General features: G+C 37.7%; 2 protein-coding genes across 15 annotated transcripts in view; one reads left to right on the top strand and one right to left on the bottom strand.

Annotated features, from left to right (window-relative positions):
• The window catches only part of LRCH3 (leucine rich repeats and calponin homology domain containing 3), a 104,698-nt gene extending 82,847 nt beyond the window's left edge, over positions 1-21,851 (top strand). For 3 of the 10 annotated variants that reach the window (XM_006078501.3, XM_006078498.3, XM_006078497.3), the window contains 7 exons: positions 947-1,018; positions 4,935-4,983; positions 5,758-5,865; positions 7,463-7,581; positions 8,109-8,246; positions 12,181-12,258; positions 15,602-15,944. In XM_006078501.3, coding sequence (XP_006078563.1) covers positions 947-1,018; positions 4,935-4,983; positions 5,758-5,865; positions 7,463-7,581; positions 8,109-8,246; positions 12,181-12,258; positions 15,602-15,802 — 765 coding nt within the window. In that variant the 3' untranslated portion in view covers positions 15,803-15,944. Of the gene's footprint in view, positions 1-946; positions 1,019-4,934; positions 4,984-5,757; positions 5,866-7,462; positions 7,582-8,108; positions 8,247-12,180; positions 12,259-15,601; positions 15,945-18,927 lie in introns of those variants that run through there. The other 7 variants (XM_006078506.3, XM_006078503.3, XM_006078500.3 and 4 more) reach the window with 5 other exon arrangements.
• A 1,188-nt stretch (positions 21,852-23,039) lies between these two features.
• Positions 23,040-24,260, bottom strand: part of IQCG (IQ motif containing G) — a 54,701-nt gene continuing 53,480 nt past the window's right edge. For 4 of the 5 annotated variants that reach the window (XM_044942774.2, XM_044942771.2, XM_044942769.2 and 1 more), the window contains one exon: positions 23,040-23,406. In XM_044942774.2, the coding sequence (XP_044798709.2) occupies positions 23,275-23,406 (132 nt within the window). In that variant the 3' untranslated portion in view covers positions 23,040-23,274. The remainder of the gene's footprint in view (positions 23,407-24,260) is intronic. The other variant, XR_006551073.2, reaches the window with a different exon arrangement.

The raw sequence follows: 24,260 nt of genomic DNA, 5'->3' as shown, positions 1-24,260 counted from the left end.
TTATAGTTGTATTTATTTTATTGACCATCTTACCTTTTTCTAAATACCACTTGTGTTCCTGTTCATTTATCCCATGATTCAGGTATTTGTGATCATAGTTTAATTTTTTTAATTATTTAACTTATAAAGACTTTAATATCTTTAAGCCTTTGGCATTTTTAACAGGTAAAATCCCACCAAAGCACCCTTTGTGATAGTCTTGTCTTCTCTGATTTCCATTCCCCACCAGTAAAAAAAAATTGTCATGTTTTGAACAGCTTTTATCTATAAAATTCTGTATAATAGATTATAACAGTATCTCTAATATATTTAACTAGTTGTATGTATTCATAGATTGGTGAAAGGATAAAAGATTCAAACAAAAGGAAAATTGTATGTTTTAGAGGTCATTTGGACTTTCACAGAAGCAGAAATGAAATGCTGGTTCATCCTTAAGGTGTGATGCAAAACGCTTACATCCTGGCATTTCACTCCAGAGCCATTAAACTGAATTATAATAAATCTAATTTGGATTAATATTGAAAAAAATATTGCCCTTATTCATGTTAGTTCTGGTCAGTTAAAATGAACTCTTTGACTGGATTTGTTTCCCTTGTTATAGGAATAGCACAGGACTCATTTGTTTCTAAGGCTGTTTTGCTATTAAAAAATTACGTTCTATTTTATTTCTATATTAAATCTTATCTTTCACTTCTTGATTAATGTGGTATGGGGTATTGAAATAGTTGAATTAAAGGTGGAGAAACTGTGTTAAATTACAGGCCTTTTCTCCCAGGTATTCTCTTTCTGCCCTGTCAGTGTCTTAGTGAACCATTTGAAAATTTGTCAGTGACCTTTCCTTTTCTGCTTTTACTGAGAAGACCTGCCTGCCTGCCTGCCTGGCTGTCTGACATTTTCTAACATAAATGCTGCCTTCTGTTTCTTCTCATTTTCTTTTGCAATTTAGTCGCTGTCAGGTGTGAATCAAGTGGGTTATGCTGCTCCCCTGCCTCATGCTTCTGCCTTCAGGCCTCTTCAGGTATCTGTATATCTCGTTATTGTAATTTACCAGGAATTTTTGCAAGTTTTATTATGCCAGAAACATAGAGCCTTCATTCATTCTTTATATTGAGATTTTGCTTGAAATATTCTAATTTTATTATCAAAGAATTTTTTGATCATGAGTTTACTTTGTAACTTTGTTACTATTTTACTTTGATCATGAGTTTTTATTTGAATTAACTCTGTTGGCTAAGTGCATGCGAAATAACTTGAGTCCCAGTCTCCCAAACTGGGAGACTGTCCGCTGCCAAAACCCTTTTATAGCAGGGGTCAGTAAGCTGTGGTCCCTAGGCCACCTGTTTCTGTTTTATTGACACACAGCCACTCCCATGTGTCTATGGCTGCTTTTGTGCTTAAGTAGGAAGTTACAGTGGAGATCATATGGCCTGTAAGTCTAAATGAAAAACCTGTGGTGTTTTATTTTTTGAAGGCTTCCCTCTAAGGTTGATAATTCCATGCTTATTATCATTTGATACATAAATGATTAATAATCCTCATTGTCAACCAGGTCCTCTCCTTGTCTAACTTATATCTGTCCTCCTGTGATTTACACCGCACCTGTTTCTTCTTTTCAGAGTAGAGATTTTCTAGTTATTTAGTAGTTCTTATGTAGGGAGAATCTTTATAATTGAAAATTATTTTGATGCCTCCCTTGTCTTATCTGTAAGTTAAGCTTTGGCCCTTTTGTGTACCTTTCCTAACCTGTTTGTCCTTATGGACTTTCACAAGTTCTCTGCCCTCCATTTTGGCTCCATGGTCCCTCTCATTAGAGCCCACGTGGTGCTGAGCATGAAACCAGGGTTATTCACATCTTTACCTGAGTGTTAGGTTGGGGTTTTCCTTTTCAATGTTCGTTTTACTCAGTACCCACTGTAATTCTCAAATGTTTTAATTATACTCCTAAATGATAATAATTTCTGAGTATTGTATCTTGTTTTCCTGCTTAATTTTTATTTGTGAACATTTAAAATTTTCTAGCTTACCAGAAGGCAATGGCACCCCACTCCAGTACTCTTGCCTGGAAAATCCCATGGACAGAGGAGCCTGGTGGGCTGCAGTCCATGGGGTCGCTGAGGGTTGGATACGACTAAGCGACTTCCCTTTCACTTTTCCCTTTCATGCATTGGAGAAGGAAATGGCAACCCACTCCAGTGTTCTTGCCTGGAGAATCCCAGGGATGGGGGAGCCTGGTGGGCTGCCATCTTTGGGGTCGCACAGAGTCGGACACGACTGAAGCAACTTAGCAGCAGCAGCAGCAGTTTACCAGAATACTTTCAGAATCTAGAGTCATGTCCTTCCAGATGCTAACCCCAACTTACTTCTGTAAACCTGATAAACCTTCTTTCTGGTTCTTATTGAAGCTATTCATACCTGAATGACTCCTGAAAAAACTTTCTAATTCTCTTCTATATTAACCTTTTGCTAGCCTTTCTCAGTACGTTCCTTATTTGAACAACACAGAAAATTATCTGAGGGACTGTTTTCAAAATTCTTTCAAGGAAGGTATATAAGAGAAAAGTTAATTTGTTACAGTCAGGATATCAGCATGGTTTGAGCTAATTATTTTATATACTGGAATGCAAATCAGTTAGATTTACAGTTTCAATAAAAATATATTTTAAAAAGTCCCCATTTTATAAGTCCCGTCTAGTCTGGCTTTGTTTTCCATTATACCCAACAGCATGTTATCTTTTGGTACTTCTGGAGGTGAGAATATTGGCTGCCATTTAGTGGAATGTGTTTTAGCTCTTCCTTACCTAGTTCAGTTCAGTCGCTCAGTCGTGTCGGACTCTTTGCAACCCCATGGACTGTAGCACACCGGGCCTCCCTGTCCATCACCAACTCCTGGAGTTTACTCAAACTCATGTCCATTGAGTCGGTGATGCCATCCAACCATCTCATCCTCTGTCGTCCCCTTCTCCCGCCTTCAGTCTTTCCCAGCATCAGGGTCTTCTCAAATGAGTCAGTTCTTTGCATCAAATGGCCAAAGTATTGGAGTTTCAGCTTTAACATCAGTCCTTCCACTGAATATTCAGGACTTATTTCCTTTAGGATGGACTGGCTGGGTCTCCTTGCTGTGTAAGGGACTCCCAAGAGTCTTCTCCAACACCACAGTTCAACAGCATCAATTCTTCAGTGCTCAGCTTTCTTTATGGTCCTACTCTCACATCCATACATGACTTCTGGAAAAAACATAGCTTTGACTAGACGGACCTTTGTTGGCAAAGTAATGTCTCTGCTTTTTAATATGCTGTCCAGGTTGGTCATAACTTTTCTTCCTAGGAGCAAGCGTCTTTTAATTTCATGACTGCAGTCACCATCTGCAGTGATTTTGGAGCCCCAAAAATAAAGTCTGTCACTGTTTCCAGTGTTTCCCCCTCTGTTTGCCATGATGGGACCAGATGCCATGATCCTTATCTAGTAGAGTTGCCTATTAACTTTATCATTTTATTTCCTAAATGTGTTAAAAGTTTCTAATCTATCTCACAGTAATAGGTCTTTTTAATTTTTTTTTTCCCCTCTGTATCTGGAATAATCTCTACTTCTTATGTTTTTCAGTTTGTACCATTGGTTCTTCAACAGGTCTTTGTTTAGCTAACTAGCTTTCTCCTTCCTGTTTCATATTCTTTGACATAAGGATAGTCTTTTGTTCCCTTATAAAGATATCCAGCTTTTGCCTCGCTTGCCTGTTCATTCCCTTTACTAGTGCCTGTTGCTCTTACTTTAAACTTGTTATTTAAATTCCCATTTCTTCTCAGCATCCTAAACTTTGTTTACTGGCATCTTTATACTTGATGAACATATTGTCTTTTTCACTAATGAAGATGTGATACAGTTCTTCACTCAAGAATGCAGCTTACTTTTTAAGTCTTAATTCTTGGCCTGAGAGTATAAAATCAAGGAATCATTACCTCAGAATTGTCTTTCAGGTCAGTCCAGGAATTTTCTCAACAGCATGGCTTCTGTTTATTATTTATTTATAGCAGTTAAAATTTCCTTTCATCATTAATTTCACCTACCCAACTACAATTTGAGATAAAAGATTTCTGAAAATACTGAAACCCAAAAGGGAGAAAAAAGCATGGGAGTGTGTATATGTGTATGGGAGTGTATATATGTGTATGTATGTGTTTTAAAGTCATTCTGTTCAAAAATGTCTCAGTTAGCATAAATTATTGAGTACAATTCATTAATCATTGAATATAACTTGATATCAAGTCCTAAAAAACTGGTTAATTCTAGCTTTTGTTGATTTTACTTCTCTGCCATGTCTTTAATATCTTTAACCCAGCTAACCAATACTTCTTTTTTAATTAACTTCACTTCAGTCCCTTTTTTTAGGTATACCTTATACCAGTTGAGCTACTTCTCTCTCCTTTATAGTTCCTTTGGTCAATACATTTAAAAGATCTTGGATTCAAATACTAGTCTCAAAATACAGCTATCATCTTGCACCATCTTATTTCCTACATGAAATGAAGAAACCTTCATTACTCTTTCTTAAAACATTATTTGAGGAGTAGAGGAGAAATACTTTAGAAAGTATCCCAGAAAAACACTATTGTAAAATAAAATTTTATTCTCTCCTATACATTTCCCAATAAAATTTTCTGCCTTAGGATGATTTTAATTTTTCACAGTCTTAGGAAAGACCTGTTACATAATAGGACTATCTTTAGAGAATGTGTTACTTAAATCTTATATTCTCTAGAACCAAGTAAAAGATTTGGCATTAAAAAATATTCAAAATTAATTTATTATACCAAATTCTCATTTCTGAATTTTATTTTGAATAGAGTTGCATGATTTTTTTTTATAATCCCTAAGTTACCACAAATGTGGAAAGTACCTCTTCTTGAATAATAAGTATTGATGTATTTATTTCTCCACAGAATGATGACAGATCTAATGCTGTATCAAATTCACCTACAACAGAAACAGGTAATAGACACAAAAGTACAATTAACCACATCCTTATTATAATTCTTTACCAGCGTTTTCCTGATAAATTCCTTCTTAAATGGCAGTGGCTTCCTTTTCTGAGAAATCAGGCACAAATATGGGAACTCTGCACATTTTTCATTTTTTAATTCAATTGGTTGTTCAGCTACTCAGCCTTTTGATACAAAAAAATGAGTATTTGCTAGCAGGGCTATAGGTTGGCACAAGACTATTTAATATATTAACATTCATTCTGTCTTTATTGATAACACCAAGAATAACATGACAATTAAAAATACATACATGAAACTTCGCTGGTGGTCCAGTAGTTAAGAATCCACCTTTCAATGCAGGGAGTGTAGGTTTGATCCCCGGTTGGAGAACTAAGATCCCACATGTCGTGGAGCAGCTAAGCCCACACACCACAACTAAAGTGAAAGATTCAAACAAACAGGGAATTCCCTGGTGGCCTAGGGGTTAGGATTCCAGGCTTTCACTGCCATGGTCTGGGTTCAATCCCTGGTTGGGGAACTGAGATTCCACAAGCCATGTGGCGTGGCCTAAAAAATAAAAATACATACAAACAGCCCTCCTGTTTTCAGGGTTACTTTTCTGTACCAGATTTTTCTATTAATAAAATTATTATTTTATATCATTGCAACATTTAACATTTCTTTTTCATTTATCATTTATTGAACTTTTGTCACGTCTATTATTATATTTAATTTTTTTCCATCTCCTTTAATTTTATTTTGCTTTTCCATGCTGATTCAGCTCATCATTCCCCTGCATATTCTTTTCCTGCTGCTATCCAGAGAAACCAGCCCCAGCGCCCTGAAAGCTTCCTTTTCCGGGGAGCTGTCAGGACAGAAACAAACAAAGGTAGGTGGTAGTGACTAAAAGAGGGATAGGGGTGGAGGTGGTTATACAATGACATTAACTGTTAACATGCTTTTGAATTTCTCCCCTGGGAATTCCTTGGCAATCCAATGGTTAGGACTCGGTGCTCTTGCTGCCAGGGCCCGGGTTCAATCCATGGTCAGGGAACTAAGATCCTGCAACCTGTGTGGTGTGGCCAAACAAAAACAAAACACAATAATAAACTTCTACCCTGTGGTGTCACTGAGACAAAGTTTTAAGCTCTGCATTTGTCTGTGATCTCACTGACATTAAAGGAAGAGAATCTTAATCTTGCTTAAATTCATTTTGTTCAGAAAGTTTCTTAGTATCACCTAAAAGCAGGTTATAGTGTTTGAACAAAAAAAAAAATACTCTTTTAGGGTTCAGGGAATGAATGTCTCTTCTCCCTATAACATCCTCTTAGATTTTTCCATTGGTAAAAGCTGTCTATATTGTTAAAGAAATGAATCAGTAATTTAAAAACAGATCTACATAGCCTCATGGTTTTTAGTTAATATGGCAAATCTCTGCTTATCCCCAAAGAAGTTACCTAAATGTGGAAACAAGACATTTCACTCCCAAAATCACTGTAAATGTAACTGATAGATATAGTGAGATTTAAACTCAAACCAGAGGTGTGCTGCTGGTGGGACTGTAAATTAGCATAGAAAACTGTTTACATTATCTGCTTATGCTGAATACTTGTTGAGTTGGTCAGGTAGTTCACTTGGTTTTAGATAAAAATAAAATAAATTTTTCATTTTCATGAAGAACTTTATTGAACAAACTTTTGGCCAATCCGATGTATCCTATGAATAGCAACTTTACTTTCTGAAACATGTAATATCTATACCAAAAGATATGTACAAAAATATTCATAGCAATGTTATTCATAATAGCCCCAAACTGAATGTCCATCAACAACAATACAATGGATACATAATTATGGTATGTTTGTACAATAGGATACCAAATAGGCAATGAAAATGAACAAGGTAATACATACAACAATGTGAATAAATCTTATAATGTTGATCAAAAAGATGCCAAACCCAAAAGCATACACACATATAATATGGTTTTATTTATAGAAAGTTCAAAAATGGACAAAACTAATCTGTGGTATTAGAAGCGAGGAAGTTTACATAGTTAGAACCCATGGTGTTAGAAATAACTCTTGGGTACCAATGGGCAGAGAACAGGAGAGAGTCTCCTGGGTGTTGGTAATTTTCCATTTATTGACTTGCTTGTGTCTACTTTGTGATGATAATTTATTGAGAGCTCTTTGCTTATGATTTGTGTAATTTTGGGGGGTGTGATATTCAATAAAAACACTTTTAAATGGATGTGATCAAACACAAAATAGTTGAGCCCAATGGATAATGGACATTTGGTAGTTTTTCATACTATTCTCCCTATTATTGCGCATATTTTTAAATTTCCATTATAAAATCCTTTTTTTAAAAAGGCAATACAGAAGTAGAAAGTGCTGTACTTTCAAGGAAACTGATCGGGCGGACCTGAGTATTTTTGCAACACTAGCAGTCGCTTTTCTGTCTCACATATCAATATTTTTTAGGTCATGCTTCACCCCTCCTTTCATCTTCTGTACCAACCACTGATTTGAAAGATCCGGTAACAAGACAGAATTCAAGACAGAGAGAAGAAGAGCTAGAATTAATAGATCAACTACGGAAAGTATATACATTGCCTTTGAGTTAAACTTTTTTAAGTGATATTGCTGTAACCCATGATCCTGGCATTACTTTTTCATTTAACTTACACATTTTTAATAGAATCAACAGCTGTCCATTGTGTGATGAATTTTTTCAGCTATTTACTAGGAAAATGAGATGGGTTACTCCATAAAGCTCAACCCCTGGCCCTACTTATTTAAAATTTTTTTCTGCTTCAATGTAGAGAAATCTTGTTAGAGTTAATAAAAATTAATGTATATGTGCACATATATATACCACACTTAATCATATGTAGGGTTTATTTTAAAATTGTATCTAGTTTTTTGTTTTTAATCAGAAAATTGTAAATGAATTCTGGTGTGGGACTTGGCAGCACTGTCACCTGTGCCGCACGTATATACATACGTTGACCACACACATATACATGTGTGTGTAATACTGGATCTCCTTAGATTATTGTCTTAGGATAGAAAGATAAAATAAGAGATTGTGGTACTTAAGTTATTTGCTTTTTATCTTGATTTTTAGCATATTGAATACCGGTTGAAGGTATCTCTGCCTTGTGATCTTGGAGCAGCTCTAACCGATGGTGTCGTTCTTTGCCATTTAGCCAATCATGTGCGGCCTCGATCTGTCCCAAGCATTCACGTTCCCTCACCAGCTGTAGTAAGTTTAATGCTTAAAAAAAGTTGGTTCTTCACCAGACATTTGTTAAGAGGCAGGCATTATGCGAGTGCTAAGGATACAAATATGAATAGAGTCTAGCCCCTGCCTTCTGGGTCTTCTGCTAGAGAAAAAACAGGCCTGTAAACAGTAACTTACATCTGTGTGCTATTATAAAAGAGTTGGGTCAGACGTGTGCTATGGGAATACAAAAAAGGGACCACTTCAGTGCTGCCTGGAAAGTTCAGGAAAGCCTTGCCAGCAGAGGAGGAGGTAAAATTTGAACTAATTCTTTAAGTATGAGTAGAAATTTGCCAGCATTACAGAGAGGGAGAACGTCATCCTGGACATAGTATTCCGAGATGAAAAAGCTAAGGAAGATCATGGCATATTAAAGGAATAACACCTTACCCCTAAATATTTCTGAGAATGTCCTAGGTCACTTTGCTCTTACCCATAGCTTGAAGCCAGGGATTGTAGGATGTGGGCGCTAGACCCTGTTGGTGGCAGTGGGATATGATTCATTCAGAGCTCCCTGTGGGATCAGCCCGAAACTGAGAAGAGACAGCTGTGAGCCCTTAGCAGCCAGCAGGGAGTGGGGGTAGGAAAGGAGGATAGATGCACAGGCTGAGTAGAGACACTGGATGAGACACCAGTAGCATTCACAGGTGATATTTGCATATCCCCAGTTATTCCAAGAATATCTTTTCATGGCTGTTTTTCCTCCTGTCCCCTCACCAGTACACAGACACACAGCAGGATATAATCAAAGTTTCCACATTGCATTGATTATTATTTGATGTTGTGACATCTCTTTTGATGAGTCTGAATGGATACTGTGCATTTGTAACATGCTTAGCAGTGTCTAACCTTTTCAGAATCTCATTTTCTGGTCATTTGTTGTTATTTAGCACACGCTTCCTGATACAAATCCTTTAGTCTTAATGCAGTTGTATCCAGGCCTCTGGATTGCCACTCAGGACGTTCATCTTGCTGCCTCTCCAGATGCAAATCGTTTAAGCCTCCCAAGGACCTTTTATTCTAATTATAAAAGCTGCTTTTGTTACCAAGGTCCCAGGAGACTGATACAGCCCTTTTCCCTCTAGCACATCCAAAAATAGAGTCATGCATTTGCTTCTAAAGAAAATAGGTGGCCAATTTTTATTTAGTGACCTCAGAAAACAGGCTTTCGGCTTTGTGTAGAAAAGACAAAGAGGAGTAACAGTCCTGCCAAGTCAACTATGCTTCCAAGACTTGAAAGACTTGGTTTGGGTCCTGAGGTGGTGATTAAGAGAATAGGAATTGGCATGCTATTTGGCCGCGCCAGAAAGGGAAGGGCTTATTCATACTTTGCATTCTTCCCAGTTTCTGTCAACTGAGTTAAGAAACATAATGTTTTTTAATAATATAAAATAAATCTGTCATTCTTCATATATTCCAGGGAAATACTTAGGAAGTAGCAAGGAGCTCATGTGGAAAGTGAAATTTGAGAGTACAGGTGACTAACGATCTTTATCTTGATCACTCAGAGTACCTTTCATTTAAGCATGTAAAATACATATAGGAAAAATAACAGTATTTTATAAATGTTAAACCACTTAGAGAAATTAAACACATGGACCTTGTTTATCAAAGAAACAGGGATATAACATTAAGTTTTGTTGTTGTTCAGTCCCTAAGTCATGTCCAACTCTTTGCGACCTGATGGACTATAGCACGCCAAACTTCCCAGTCCTTCACCATCTCCCAGAGCTTGTTCAAACTCATGTCCATTGAGTCAGTGATGCTATCCATCCATCTTGTCTTCTGTCATCCCCTTCTCCTCCTACCTTCAATCTTTCCCAGCATCAGGGTCTTTTCTAATGAGTCTGCTCTTCACATCAGGTGGCCAAGGTATTGGAGCTTCAGCATCAGTCCTTCCAGTGAATATTCAGGATTGATTTCCTTTAGGATTGACTAGTTTGATCTCTTTGCAGTCCAAAGGACTCTCAAGAGTCTTCTCCAACACCACAGTTGAAAAGCATCAATTCTTTGGCACGCAGCCTTTTTTATGATCCAATTCTCACATCATACATGACTACTGGAAAAACCATAGCTTTGACTAGACGGACCTTTGTAGGCAAAGTAATGTCTCTGCTTTTTAATATGCTGTCCAGGTTGGTCATAGCTTTTCTTCCAAGGAGCAAGCATCTTTTAGTTTCATGGCTGCAGTCACCATCTGCAGTGATTTTGGAGCTGAAGAAAATAAAGTCTGTCACTGTTTCCACTGTTTCCCCATTTATTTGCCATGATCTTCATTTTTTGAATGTTAAGTTTTAAGCCAGCTTTTTCACTGTCCTCTTTCACCTTCATCAGGAGGCTGTTTAGTTCCTCTTTGCTTTATGCCATAAGGGTGGTGTCATCTGCATTATCTGAGGTTATTGATATTTTTCCCAGCAATCTTGATTCCAGCTTGTACTTCATCCTGGCATTTCACATGATGTACTCTGCATATAAGTTAAATAAACAGGGTGACAATATACAGCCTTACTCCTTTCTCAATTTTGAACGAGTCTGTTGTTCATGTACAGTTTTAACTGTTGCCTCTTGACCTGCATACAGGTTTCGCAGGAGGCAAGTAAGGTGGTCTGGTATTTCCATATCTTGAAGAATTTTCCAGTTTGTTGCGATCCACACAGTCAAAGGCTTTAGTGCAGTCAATGAAGCAGAAGTAGATGTTTTTCCAGAATTCTTCTGCTTTTTCTATGATCCAACAGACGTTGGCAAATTGATCTCTGGTTCGTCTTCCTTTTCTAAATCCAGCTCATACATCTGGAAGTTCTTGGTTCATGTACTGTGAAGCCTGGCTTGGAGAATTTTGAGCATTACTTTGCTAACATGTGAAATGAGTGCAGTTGTGCGGTAGTTTGAACATTCTTTGGCATTGCCCTTCTTTGGGATTGGAATGAACACTGACCTTTTCCAGTCCTGTAGCCACTGCTGAGTTTTCCAAATTTGCTGGCATGAGTGCAGCACTTTAATAGCATCATCTTTGAGGATCTGAAATAGCTCAACTGGAATTCCATCACCTCCACTAGCTTTGTTCATAGTGATGCTTCCTAAGGCCCACTTGGCTTCAGACTCCAGAATGTCTGGCTCTAGGTGAGATGTTGGCTTCCATGCCTGATGCTTAAACCAGCAGATGAATTTGAACAGCTGAGTTTGTTAACCACTTTGGGAAATGGGATTCATATTTCTTTCTCACAAGATAACCCACTTGGCAAAAAAAAATTTATCACAACTTGAGGTCATGCAGTGCAGCTATGTTCTAGTCATCAGAGATATTTTCAGAAAAACAAGTTTAGTAGTGATTTTCCTATTGGAAATTTTCACCTTTTGGAAAATGGTTCTTTATTTATGGGCAAAGGCTGTTGATTTTATTATTATTATTTTCTTTAAAAAGACTGAAAGAAATGAACCAAAGTGCGAACCGTGATTATACTTGATTGACTGAGCTGTAGGTAATTGATTTTGCTATTCCTCCACATTTTCTTTGGTGTGTATTTTAAAGTGGAAAAAAATTAGACAGCCATCCTCCTGAAATTTCTCTGTTTAGTACTTGCTTTATAAAAATCAAAGCCCAGTGTCTATAAAGTAGGGAGTGGCATACTATGGGCCATAGGCCAGTACCTATTTTTGTAAATAAAGTTTTATTAGGACACAGTCACTCACTTGTTTATATATTGCCTATGGTTGCTTTCAGTCTCTTAGCAGATTTGAATGGTTGCAACAGATCATATTGCCCTGAGGCCTAACATGTTTATTATCTGATCTTTAAGAAAAAGTTTGCTAACCCTCCAATCTAGAACATTGAATTTATGAAGCCACTGGCAGGAGTGTTTTTAGTTAGCAAATTTTTTTAAACTTTGCTAATAATACTGTTTTCTTTGTTTTGCAGCCTAAATTAACAATGGCAAAATGTAGACGAAATGTGGAGAATTTCCTAGAAGCTTGCAGAAAAATCGGTGTACCTCAGGTAATAAATTTTATTTCTTATGTTTACATAAGAAATAAATAAATTTGGGTATTACATTCCTAAAATCTTTTAGAAATGCCAGTATTTAATATCTTATAGGATAGTTCTGTGCTAAGCTGATAATTACTAACATGATTGTATTATTAATTAATTTCAATGTTATAGTAAGTAATTAGTGCCAAGTAATCAAAAATAGTTATTTTGAAATTTTCTAAATATCCCCACTTGCTCATTAACTTGTAGACAACTTCATACACAGTAGAGGCTATGCTTCAGAATATGTGCTTCTTAGACTAAGAATGCTTCAGTTGGCTTCAGTTTTTTAACACTTGCTTTAATACTTTTAAAAAATGTTCATTTTGAAATAACTTTAGACTTTGAGAAATACTGCAAAAATGGCACAGAGAGATGACTATATACAGTTCACCTGTATATTCAACTATATACAGGTTCCTGGACTGTGAACATAAGCATAAACATAGTGTGTCATCCAAAGTAATAAACACCTAGACAGCGTTGTTGACTAAGCTACAGATTTTACCAGCTTTTCCTACTAAAGCTCTTTGGAATTGAATACACAGGAGACCATTTTTAGGCACTGGTCCCGCTCTTGAGGGTTTTTTTGCCTCCAGATTCCTCAGTTATAGCTTTATTGCCCTTTAATGGTACAAATAGTTAAACTTTTACCCTTTAAAAAACAATTAAGTATGGTATTCTTAAAAAATACTATATATAATGACATATATAGATAAATTTAAAGAAATAAAAACTGGTACCATTTGATACTTTCTTCATTCATCACAACCATTACAGTTCTTGTCACCATATTTTGTCCAGTATTCAAAGAGAAAAACATGACTCTTTTCTATCACCTTAATTAGCTGTCAGAAACCCAGTATTGGCCTCGACAACAACTCCACTGTTTCTCTCGAAGCTAGGCTCTTGTCCCAAGGGCTTTCACTGACAGTGACTCATTTTACCCAATTCACCATTCTTTAACTAGCATGAATTGAGAAGGTCATAGCATCACTTGTCCAATGGGCGCCTTTCCCTTTCAGCGTTTTTATAAAGGGGAAGCAAGCCCAGCTACACAGAGCAGCTGCATTAGGCAGCGTGAACTCCCATGAGTGTTTTTTCTTCTTCTATTAAGTAGATTTTTATTCTACTACTTACTTTTCACTTTTTTCTTTTTTGTTTTATTAAGCTGAGTTATAAAATAACTGAAATGCACATTTAGTGACAGCAAGGATCATTTTTGTTCCTGTGGACAAATTCAAAGCAAATTGGTCATCTGAACATCGTACTGATTTTTAAAGGCTTATCATCTCTTTTAGAACAAGTCATATTTAAACATATTGAGAGCATTAATAAGATTTCTAGATAAATAGCCTACATTTCTCCATATTAACAGACAGGTTCTAATATTCCCTTGTACAGTTTAACACTCAGGGTTTCCCTTATGCCTACTTAATTTGTTCCTACCTGACCATCACAGGCATGCCCAGTAGCTTCCCCAGTTTCTTAGCACAGTGTCTTTGAATAAGAGAATGTGGCACAGGTTGGCGCAGGGAATGGGACCCAGAGGGAGACGAGGAGTGATTAAAAAGAGGCAGTGCACACCTAGAGAGAAGGGTGCTGAGAACGGCCCCACACAGCTAGACATACTGGCACACTTAGCCTGTGTCAGACTGTTAAAGGACTTCTTACAGTGTACACTCACTCTGGACTTGACAGAACCATCATCTGTCTGAGATTTAAAGTCCATACACTGAAATTCTTTCAGAAGGTAACTGCCATCAGTCAACAAAATCAAAAACAGTGTGCCTTTTATTTTTTTAATTTATTTTAAATTGTCTGATAATCACTTTACAGTGTAACAGTGTGCATTTTAAAGCATGCATGTTAATCTACGATTGGCCAAGCAGTGGTTAACAGTTTTTATTTGAAGGCAGGAGACGGAAAAAAATGCAATTTAAAAGACTGGGTGTTTCTCCAAGGTGGTTTTAGACTGGAGTTCTTGACACATCCCCCCTCCCATCCCTCTCCACCAGAAAGAGGAAGTGGACATTCCACACGGGCCACCTCGTCCTTCTCCACTTCTGCCTTTCACCCAAGCCTCACCACCGCCATCACTACCGCTTTTAGATGTGTTCCCGTTCTGCTGCTACTTCTGCTAAAACACTTAATTGTTTACCTAAAATGAAATGAAGAAAATGAATAAATACAAACTCATAGCATTAAACTCACATTCTCAGGTCCTTCTGCCATGGAAGAGGAGAAGAAACCTATATGTCTTCTCCATTTGTTCTCTCCTACTTCTGGGCATTATGACCTTTACCTAAACACAACCACCTGCTATGTTTGACTTGTAAATAAAATCAGGAATGTAATAATGATCATTTGAAAACGGATAACATATAGTATTGAAAAAATTGTCAGATCCTCTGTCCAGAAAACACGTGTAAAGATGAACGAATTCCCTTTTCAGTATAACTTTTTATATGTTTACAAGTTAAATTATGAAACACTGAAGAATACCAGTGACTGTTGAAAACCTCCAATAAGGCTAGGGATATGGATATTCTCTTTTATCATATGATGCATTCAAAAAACTATAATGAGTGGTAAAAACTTCTGAGTCCAGTATATCATGTCCTAGAGTTATTATCTGTTACGTGTGAAAGAATATTTTACTGTTATCAAGTCCAGTAATGCTTTTAATTGCTTAATCTGTAAACTGGAGGGTGTGGATGATCTCTAAGGCCCCTTAGAACTCTAGATTAATAATTCGTAAACTGGACTTGATTTGATTTTTAGAGAAACACCAAGTCATTTAGTACAACCTGACTTCCAGGTAATAAATTTCCCTTGATTATCATACTTTCTTCATTCTTTGAACCTTCATGACTCACCTGGCTTTCTCTGAAAACTTCCCCCTCTTCTGTTCACCCCAAGGTTTTGTCCTTGCTTTCTGGCCTATTCTTTTTTTTGTTAATGGGGAAGAAGGAGCCAAGAAAGAGGTTGCCTCACCCACTCACCACCCTCAGGCCTCATATAACTCTAAGTCAGCATCCACCTCTGTTTATTTTATCCTGAATGTTCATACTAGGCACCAACAATTTTATTCTGCTATTTAGTAGTAAAATCAAGCCCAGCACATAGAGGATTCTTTGTGGTTTTGTTTTTCAGCATTTTATTTTGATTCATCATAGTAAAAAATGTTACAGGGCATGTTTCTTTGAATATGATTGAGATGATCATATTGAATTCTATACTCAAATCTGTATTTCTGATACACTGACTTTGTTTTTCTGTTTTCCTTTCCTGCTCACACTTTGGACAGGACAATCTTTGTTCCCCTTCTGACATCCTTCAGCTAAACCTCAGCGTAAAAAGAACTGTTGAAACACTACTTTCTCTTGGGGCACATTCAGAAGAATCCAGTTTTGTCTCTCTATCTATCCAGCTTTTGGGTTTTGTGGCATTTTATTGTACTTTAATGTTAACTCTCTGTATGCTTTATTATTGGATCTTCCCCCTCTAGCTGAAAGAGTGCATTCCAGTGATTTTTCCACCTCATTCCCATGCTTGGTAAAGGAGGTTTGTTTCTCATTCAAAAGTATTTACATACGTGCTTTTTTTTTTCTGGCCATCAAAGAGCTAATCAATAAAGTAGATAAATCCTGTCCTCTTGTCCCCAGATGAGCAGTTTATGACATTAGGAAGCATTTTCGATGCTAACAGAGTAAAAAGATCAGCATTTTTTCTTCTGCTCATTCATCCATTTTCCTGGCCTGCTGCTGCTAAGTCACTTCAGTCGTGTCAGATTCTGTGCGACCGCATAGACGGCAGCCCACCAAGCTCCCCCGTCCCTGGGATTCTCCAAGCAAGAATACTGGAGTGGGTTGCCATTTCCTTCTCCAATGCATGAAAGTGAAAAGTAAAAGTGAAGTCGTTCAGTCATGTCCGACTCTTAGCGACCCCATGGACTGCAGCCCACCAGGCTCCTCCGTCCATGGGATCTTCCAGGCAAGAGTACAGGAGTAAGGTGCCATTGCCTTCTCCGCTCCTGGCCTGAGAGGCCATGTTTCTCTCATCATGAATGCTGAGCAGGTTCTACTAATAGAATCCTGAGCCCATTGTTAAAATATGACCTATAAGTTTGTTTCCAAATGGCATAGTAAAATTTCCATCTGGCCATTTTTCCATGCCTCAGCACAACTTAAGTACTGAAACTGTGAGAAATATTAATTATGACTTGCTGAATTTTTCAGCAGCTGTTCATAAGGAAACAGTTGTACTCTTTCTGTTCTGGGAGGGCACCTGGTCACTTAGATCTCCATATTGAACTGTGCCCTGAAATCCTGAAATCTCTTTTTTATTAGTAGGCACAGGCCCACCTAATAATTATTTGCTGTCTGGATATCTGGAAGGCACTGGCCATTTAATCTTAATTTTAATTTGATTAGGATGATCAGTCCAAAGATAATGTTGGTTCCCTAGATTGCTATTCTGAGCCCACACTGAAAACAGCACACAAGCCAAGTATCTGGAGCTGCCCTTTCAGGGGTTGGCACCTGTCAGCATATTTACTGTTTTGTTAAACTTCATTTCTGGAATCCTATTTAGAATTTAAAATTGGAATTTATGCATTTTCTAATATATTTGAACTGTGCTAATAGGTAAACTTGTATTTGATAGGTTGTTGAGATTATATCTGAACACTAGCAGGTAAAGTATTAGGCAGCAATCTCTGTTTTGTACCCAAGGCAATGAATATTGTCTCTTTCAGAATGTTTAGTATATTAGCCTCTAGCCTTAATGCTTGCAACTACTTTATATTGCATTCAGATTCTGGTTCTTGTAAACAGTGTTTCTGAACATTCAGGAATCTCCTGAACTCTTAACAAAATTGGACAACTGAACTCAGGTATGAAGGGAGATTGTGAGGAACATAATAACATCATGTAGAAGTCAGTCTGAGGATCTGATTGCTTTGGTTTCTTTCATATTAAACGGGAAAAGTGTTTAATACATTAAAAACTGTTTACTGTCAATGCTGGAACATTAAACACTGTGTTGAAAAGTTCAGTTTTATACAGTAGTAGTGCCTTTCAGAGTTTGGGGAGACGTTTTTAAGGCGTCTCTGAGTCGGAGATCAGTTTTGTCAAGTTTTGTCCTTTTAAAAAACCACTGATAATACACATGGTGTGGTGTGTTTTTTGGAGGGAGTAATGGTGCGTAAGTCAGCTAGAAGGCAAATGTGCATCTGGAACACATAAGCCCTGAGGGAATGTCTAAACCACGGGCTCACAGGTCACTGGGCACTTCTGAAAGTGCAGATCAAGAAATCTGCCTCAGAGGAAATATGTGTCTCCCCCAAAAGCAGAACACTCTGCAGGTTCATATTAAGTATAGTTAATCTGTACTTGCAGTTGCTCTCAAAAGATTTACACAACATTGCTAGCTTTATAAGATCAAAAGATTCCATTTATCTTGTTTTATCAAGGTAAGTATTAAAGAAAAAGAAAGTAATGCAAGAATACCAATAACTGCTCATAATACATACTTGTTATATTTTTTATTGCAACTGGTTTTGTAAAACTTCCTGTATTAAGTGCCAGTGAAAAGCTGAGGAAAATCTTTAATAAATATGTATAGTCACTTCTTCAGTAGAGCCAGAATTCCACTTTCATTCCTTTGAGAGTAATCATTCTTTCATCTAATCAGTGATAAATGTTATTATGATACGCCTTTTTTTCTTATATGAAAGGATTAACCAAACACATTAATGAGGTAAATAAGAAAGAAGCAGTTTAACTTCCTTAAGCAAATATGTAAACACTTTTCAGATATATGTTCATTAAGATGTTCTTGACTAAACTCACATCATTATTCTCCAGCATAATTTAATCCATTAAATACTAGGATATGAAACACTTTTTCAGATATGATTACTGTATTTAAATTCTATAATTCAGATTTTTAAGTGATTCAAACTGGACCTTCCATAAATTACCCAGTGTGGTGGGGGTGGGGGGGATTTTCTCAAATACATCTAAATCTCAAGAATATACTTCAGTTTCTTCCTATGATGCCTGTCTGGTATGAGAACCCTGATTCTCATAGTCAGGACTATAATGTAGATAATGTCCATTCCTGTCTCATGCAGTCTGAGTTATGCCATGAAACTATCTTGCATTCCTGTGGTTTGTAATTTCCAAAGCACCTTCTCCTACAATATTGTATCTTTAGGCTTAAGCCATCTGGTAACTTGGAACTGTTTTTCTGTTTTCACCTGTCTCATTTTACTGATCTGATCTGCATTGCTTTTTTATTCATCAGGAATGAAGGATGTTGCTTTTACTCCATCATAGTATGTTTATCCTCTGTTTGTACAAGTGTATGTGACTTGTTTATTTTCTGATGTTCGAAATAATCTGTACGTACTTTTAGTTGTATTAATAATAATAATAAAAAAGTGACAGTGAGTGTCAGGTACCATTTCTGTATAACTCATATGAACAGAGCTCAGATTCCCAGCTACTGACTTTCCATATCTCAATTCGTTATTATGAGGGAGAGAAGAGATGCTTATTTTTTCTTTTCACTTCTGTGACGTTCATCCTCTTTTCTCTTTTGTTTTTATGTCACGTTGTCCCATTTCAGGAGCAATTATGTTTGCCTCTCCACATTTTAGAAGAAAAAGGTTTGAGCCAGGTTGCCGTGACGGTCCAGGCTCTCCTGGAACTTGCCCCACCCAAGCAGCAGCAGCAGCAGCACCAGTTATCTGCTGTGTAAGGACTCCCAGCACCTTGGGCATTGGCCTGGCCAAAGTGGAACAGGACAGCGTGACTGCTGCTGCCCGCCGTCTGCTTAACAAAGCGCTTACGTGTTCTCAAAAGGGACTGTTTCCATGATTCCTGACAGGAATATTTTGCTTCATTTCTCCATTTTAGGGGAGGTTATATCAACTTGCATTGAATTGTTTATGAAGACATGGTTGGTTTTCACAAATGAAACTTCATTACTGAGAAGTAATGGAGTCATTCCAACACTGACGCCCAGCCTGGCTGTGCTTTTCTAGAGTGGGCTCTTTTAAATACTGAAGACTGACTTCTTGGAAGGGTATTTGGCTCTCTGGAAGGCACAGACATGCTTTTATTTTTACCTGTTTCCAAGCCCTCTGGAATCCACAGGTTTCAAAATGTGGTTGTTCATTAGAATCTCCTGGAGAATTTGTTAAAATACAAATTCCCATCCAGTGGGTCTACAGTGAGCCTGGGTATCTGCATTTCAACAACCATTCCAGGTGTTCCATGTGGTGAAGACCATTGTTCCAAACTAGGTATTTGTATAATTGGGGGAGTGATGACCCCACTGTTTCTCTGCCACATTGAAGTCCAAGTATATATTATACTTGGACTGTTCTGGCCAAAAAAATGTAAACACTCCAGATTTTGTATAGTGAACCAATGAAACAAAAGCTGTGGTATTTAAGGCCAGTGTCCTAGGTCTCCCCCTAGCACCACTCAGAGGTTGGACCCATATACCATCCCACTGTTACTCGAATCAAGCACTCTACACACAGGTTCCACATCTTCAGGCTGGTAGCACGTGGCACTCTGCATCCTGTGTATTGACTTCTCTGAGCGCACCCCTTCCCCCCTCCCCCCAAGCTGCTACCAGGATGCCTGGATCTGCGAACATCTTCCAGTCACACACAGCAGATTCACTTCCAGCTCCCCAACTAACGGATGATTATGAAAATAAAGGAAAAGCTAAATTACTTACATTTCTTTCAGCTAAGGGCCAGTTTCCATAGCTGAATTAAAGCACTTGCAGCATTTTAAAACAGCTGCTGTCTTTTCATTTAGCTCCCCCACCAGTGCCTTATTTACTAAATTGTGAGTGCAGTAAAATGACCCAAGGCTCAGACAACACGAAACCTTTATTTCAAATCTAAGCCACTTGGGTCTTTTTCCCCCTCTATTTTGAGCCCCTTTTAGTTGTCAGTGATATCTTCGGGTATTCACTGCCTTTGTAAACCAAGTAAATAGAGTAAGTGAAGATACTAGTTATCTAAGTTTTTTCCTGTTGTTAATTGTTCTGGAGTTTCTTTACCAGTGTGCATATTTAAGCGTGATGTCCTCTTTTATCATGTAGCAGCATCTGAAAGTAACTTTGGATAAAGTCACGTTGTGTATCTGGTCAAAGTAATGTTTTCTCCTTGTCATCACAGGTTTAACCTTATATAATACAAAACATCTGAGCTCAAAAGCCCAATCCTTCAGGGTCTTTACAAAAGTAAAATGTATTTTAAGTGCTTAGAGCCAGACCCCATTATATTTACAGTTCCAAACAGACCCACCAATCATACAGCTTGTTTAGAATTTTAACTATTAAGTATTTTTACTTCTAGTCAATGTTAAACCTCAGTATAATCTCCAGATTATAGAGAACAATTTGAAATGAAACTCAGCAAAGGCCACTATTTGTCACATATTGTGCAAGAATAATCCCAATCAACATACACAATGCAACATTTGGAACATTTGTGACTAATTTTCCCATGGGAATAATTGGACCTTTTTAATTTATTTCAAATTTTATACTTAGCATGAAACCTTATTCATATATTTTACCAAACTAATTCAAATTTATGTTTGAATTGTTAGAAAATATTTGTGTATAGTTTTGGTTAATAAAGAAAAATATAAAATATATTAAATGTCTTTTCTATGTCAAGATGCAAAACAAGTCATGTTGGAAAATTTTTGTACTCAGTATTTTGTATGTACCTTTTTTCTTTTTTTTAAGCTGGAAAGAAAATTTAACATTTAGCCTTGCTAGACTCTAACATAAGCTGAAGATGACTTTGTAACACATCCACCTGACCATTTATGAGCTTCCTACTGAAGCAGCGAGCGTCCCAGCACTGAAGCGTGAATGAAGAAAAGGCTGAGTGCCCGCCCACCAGGGCCCCTGTCAACTGTGGAGATTTTAAGCCAACAGGTTTCTGGGCTTTCAAACTCATACTAGGTTAGCACTCCAAACAATTTTCTCTGGAAACAACTCATGGGAGGAGGGGCCTCTGTACTTGACTAGAATAGAGTAGGACACTTAGTAGCTGTAGGTCACTTTCCTTAATAGCTTTTGAAAATATAGCTTCACAGCTAATCAGGAGTCTGATTTCTCTACTTGGTAACAGTCCAGCAATGACTAATGATAGATGACTATGCTGATGAGTATGATGAATTTTTTAAAACTAAGTGCTTAAATGGTTATAGAAATGAAGGAAAACATGGATATTTAGAAACTTTTTATATACATATTGCAATAAGATGGTTTATAGCAGATTTCATTTTATTTCTGAAAATGTTATAAACATGTAATTAGTAAAAAAAATTTTTTGTAAAACACTGTCCTATATTTGTATGTGTGTAAATATAATGCATAAGTTCTAAGAATAAATAATGTCAGTATCATGTATGTTATTTTAATTGCCTGTATGCCACTTTACATATTGACATTAAAATAAAAGACAACACTTCAGTAGCATGAAATTAAATAAAGGCTGATGTGAAAATGTTCATATCTAAAGCATGGTTCCCTTGGGAAATAAAAGGGTAAATTCTCTGATGGAACATTGGTAGAAACTCGTAATAGCCCCTTGAGATCAAAACGTACTTTTTAAAGGAAGTGTAGATACAAGTATTGTCTTATATTTGGAGTTAGGTATGGCTTAATTTTGAAATATTACATATCTGGAAAGCTTTTCTCAGAAATTTCCAACTGTTCTGTAATTGTCTTAATGTTCCAAGACAGTTCTGTTCTGATTAATCAAGCCAGGAGTGACCCCATGAGTGGGCTCGTGTTCTTTTAAAAGAACATGACTAAGCTTGTTGTGCCAGGCACAGGTTAGGATTTTCACATGTGTTACCTTTTTTAGTCTTAATACCCCATAAGATGACAGTCATTGAGTAATAAGCAAAGCAGCTATAGGCCCTAGTATCTCACTTATCAAAAATATCTCCAAACTCATCTCCCCACTGACCTGTATCTTCTGTCTTTCCTATGTATGGGTTGTATATCCTGACATCGCATTTCTATCTTCCATTTATCATTTATATCCCTACCTATTTCCCAGAAAAGGAGCTGAAGCAGTTTATAATAAGATATATGTTCTTATGTGACATTCCCCATTAAAAAAAACCAGTAAAGTGATAATAAATTTAAAAGGCAAGCACCAACCTTTATTAAAACTTTACTGTGTATGTATTATGCTGCTACTGCTAAGTCACTTAAGTCGTGTCCGACTCTGTGTGACCCCATAGACGGCACCCAACAAGCTCCCCCGTCCCTGGGATTCTCCAGGCAAGAACACTGGAGTGAGTTGCCATTTCCTTCTCCAATGCATGAAAGTGAAAAGTGAAAGTGAAGTCGTTCAGTCGTGTCCGACTCTCAGCGACCCCATGGACTGCAGCCCACCAGGCTCCTCCGTCCATGGGATTCTCCAGGCAAGAGTGCTGGAGTGGGGTGCCATTGAAACGTCACCTTGTAGTTCCTACTGAACACCTCACTTTTGCTTTTACTACTATCATTTTTCACAATAGGCAAATTGAATAGAATCAGAGATGTTACAGGAAATTACTGATGTTTTAGTGCATCACTATAACTAAGATTGTGTGCTTTTTTTTTTTTTTTCTGGTGAGCAAGAGCAAAAGGAATCTTCACAAGACTTGTAAAAATACTTATTCCCAGCAGTTTTTTTTTTGGGGGGGGGGGGGGTGGGGGGTGGTTCAAGTTATGAAGAAGCCCTAAGTCACAGTATAATCCTAATTCAGGGTTTGAAAACTAGTATAGCAGGCAAAGTGACCTAGTGTAACCAAGCCTCAGCTAGGCGTATCCAAATAAGAAACAACCCATAGATGAGTTAATCTGTGAAAGATATTTCTTAACTCCGTTCAGGTCCTCCTTCCCATCTCCAGAGCACCAACAGAAAAGATAACTCGGTCACTTCTTGCCTCTCCTCTTGTCCTTCTCTTTGCCTTTTCCTTTTACATCCTTGCTGTCATCTTTGTCCTTAGGCATTTTGAAACCACCAATTTCTCTCCGTACCACAGTGCCTCGCCACCAGGCCTGGAGCTGAAAGAGAACAGGGAAGTGAGTATACTTTGTAGTATGCCTGACAAGCTGCATTTTTCTTCTATGCACGGGGATGGTTTTTTCATAAACTAACTTCAGTGAAGATGGTCTCTGAGACACAGAAATGGCCAAGCATGCCTTAAAGCAGTGCTAGTCTGTTCTGCAGCTTGAAGTCCTACACTCTAAAGTTCTCAAGGAGTAAAAATAAAAGGAATCGGATTAGGCCTGACTTTCCTTTGCATGTAGAAACCTGATTACCTTGTACTGCTGCTCTTTATGAACATTCAAGTTCCCCAAACCTAAAAACCATTTGCTCCAAAAGGGATGCTAGTTACCTGAACCATAGGTAACGCAGTCAAAAATGTGCAGATAAACTATAGATGATTCAATAGGTTTCCTGGTGCATTTCAATCTCTAATGATTGATTCAGTTCAGTCGCTCAGTTGTGTCCGACTCTACGATCCCATGAACTGCAGCACGCCAGGCCTCCCTGTCCATCACCAACTCCCAGAGTCCACCCAAACCCATGTCCACCGAGTCGGTGATGCCATCCAACCATCTCATCCTCTGCCATCCCCTTCTCCTTCTGCCCTCAATCTTTCCCAGCATCAGGGTCTTTTCAAATGAGTCAGCTCTTCACATCAGGTGGCCAAAGTATTGGAGTTTCAGCTCCAACATCAGTCCTTCCAATGAACACCCAGGACTGGTCTCCCTTAGGATGGACTGGTTGGATCTCCTTGCAGTCCAAGGGACTCTCAAGAGTCCTCCAACACCACAGTTAAAAAGCATCAATTCTTCAGCACGCAGCTTTCTTGATAGTCCAACTCTCACATCCATACACGACCACAGGAAAA

This window comes from Bubalus bubalis, chromosome 1, assembly GCF_019923935.1.
Source record: "Bubalus bubalis isolate 160015118507 breed Murrah chromosome 1, NDDB_SH_1, whole genome shotgun sequence".
NCBI lineage: Eukaryota > Metazoa > Chordata > Mammalia > Artiodactyla > Bovidae > Bubalus > Bubalus bubalis.
Note: the sequence above shows the minus strand (reverse complement) of the source record. Positions and strands in the feature narration are given on the sequence as shown.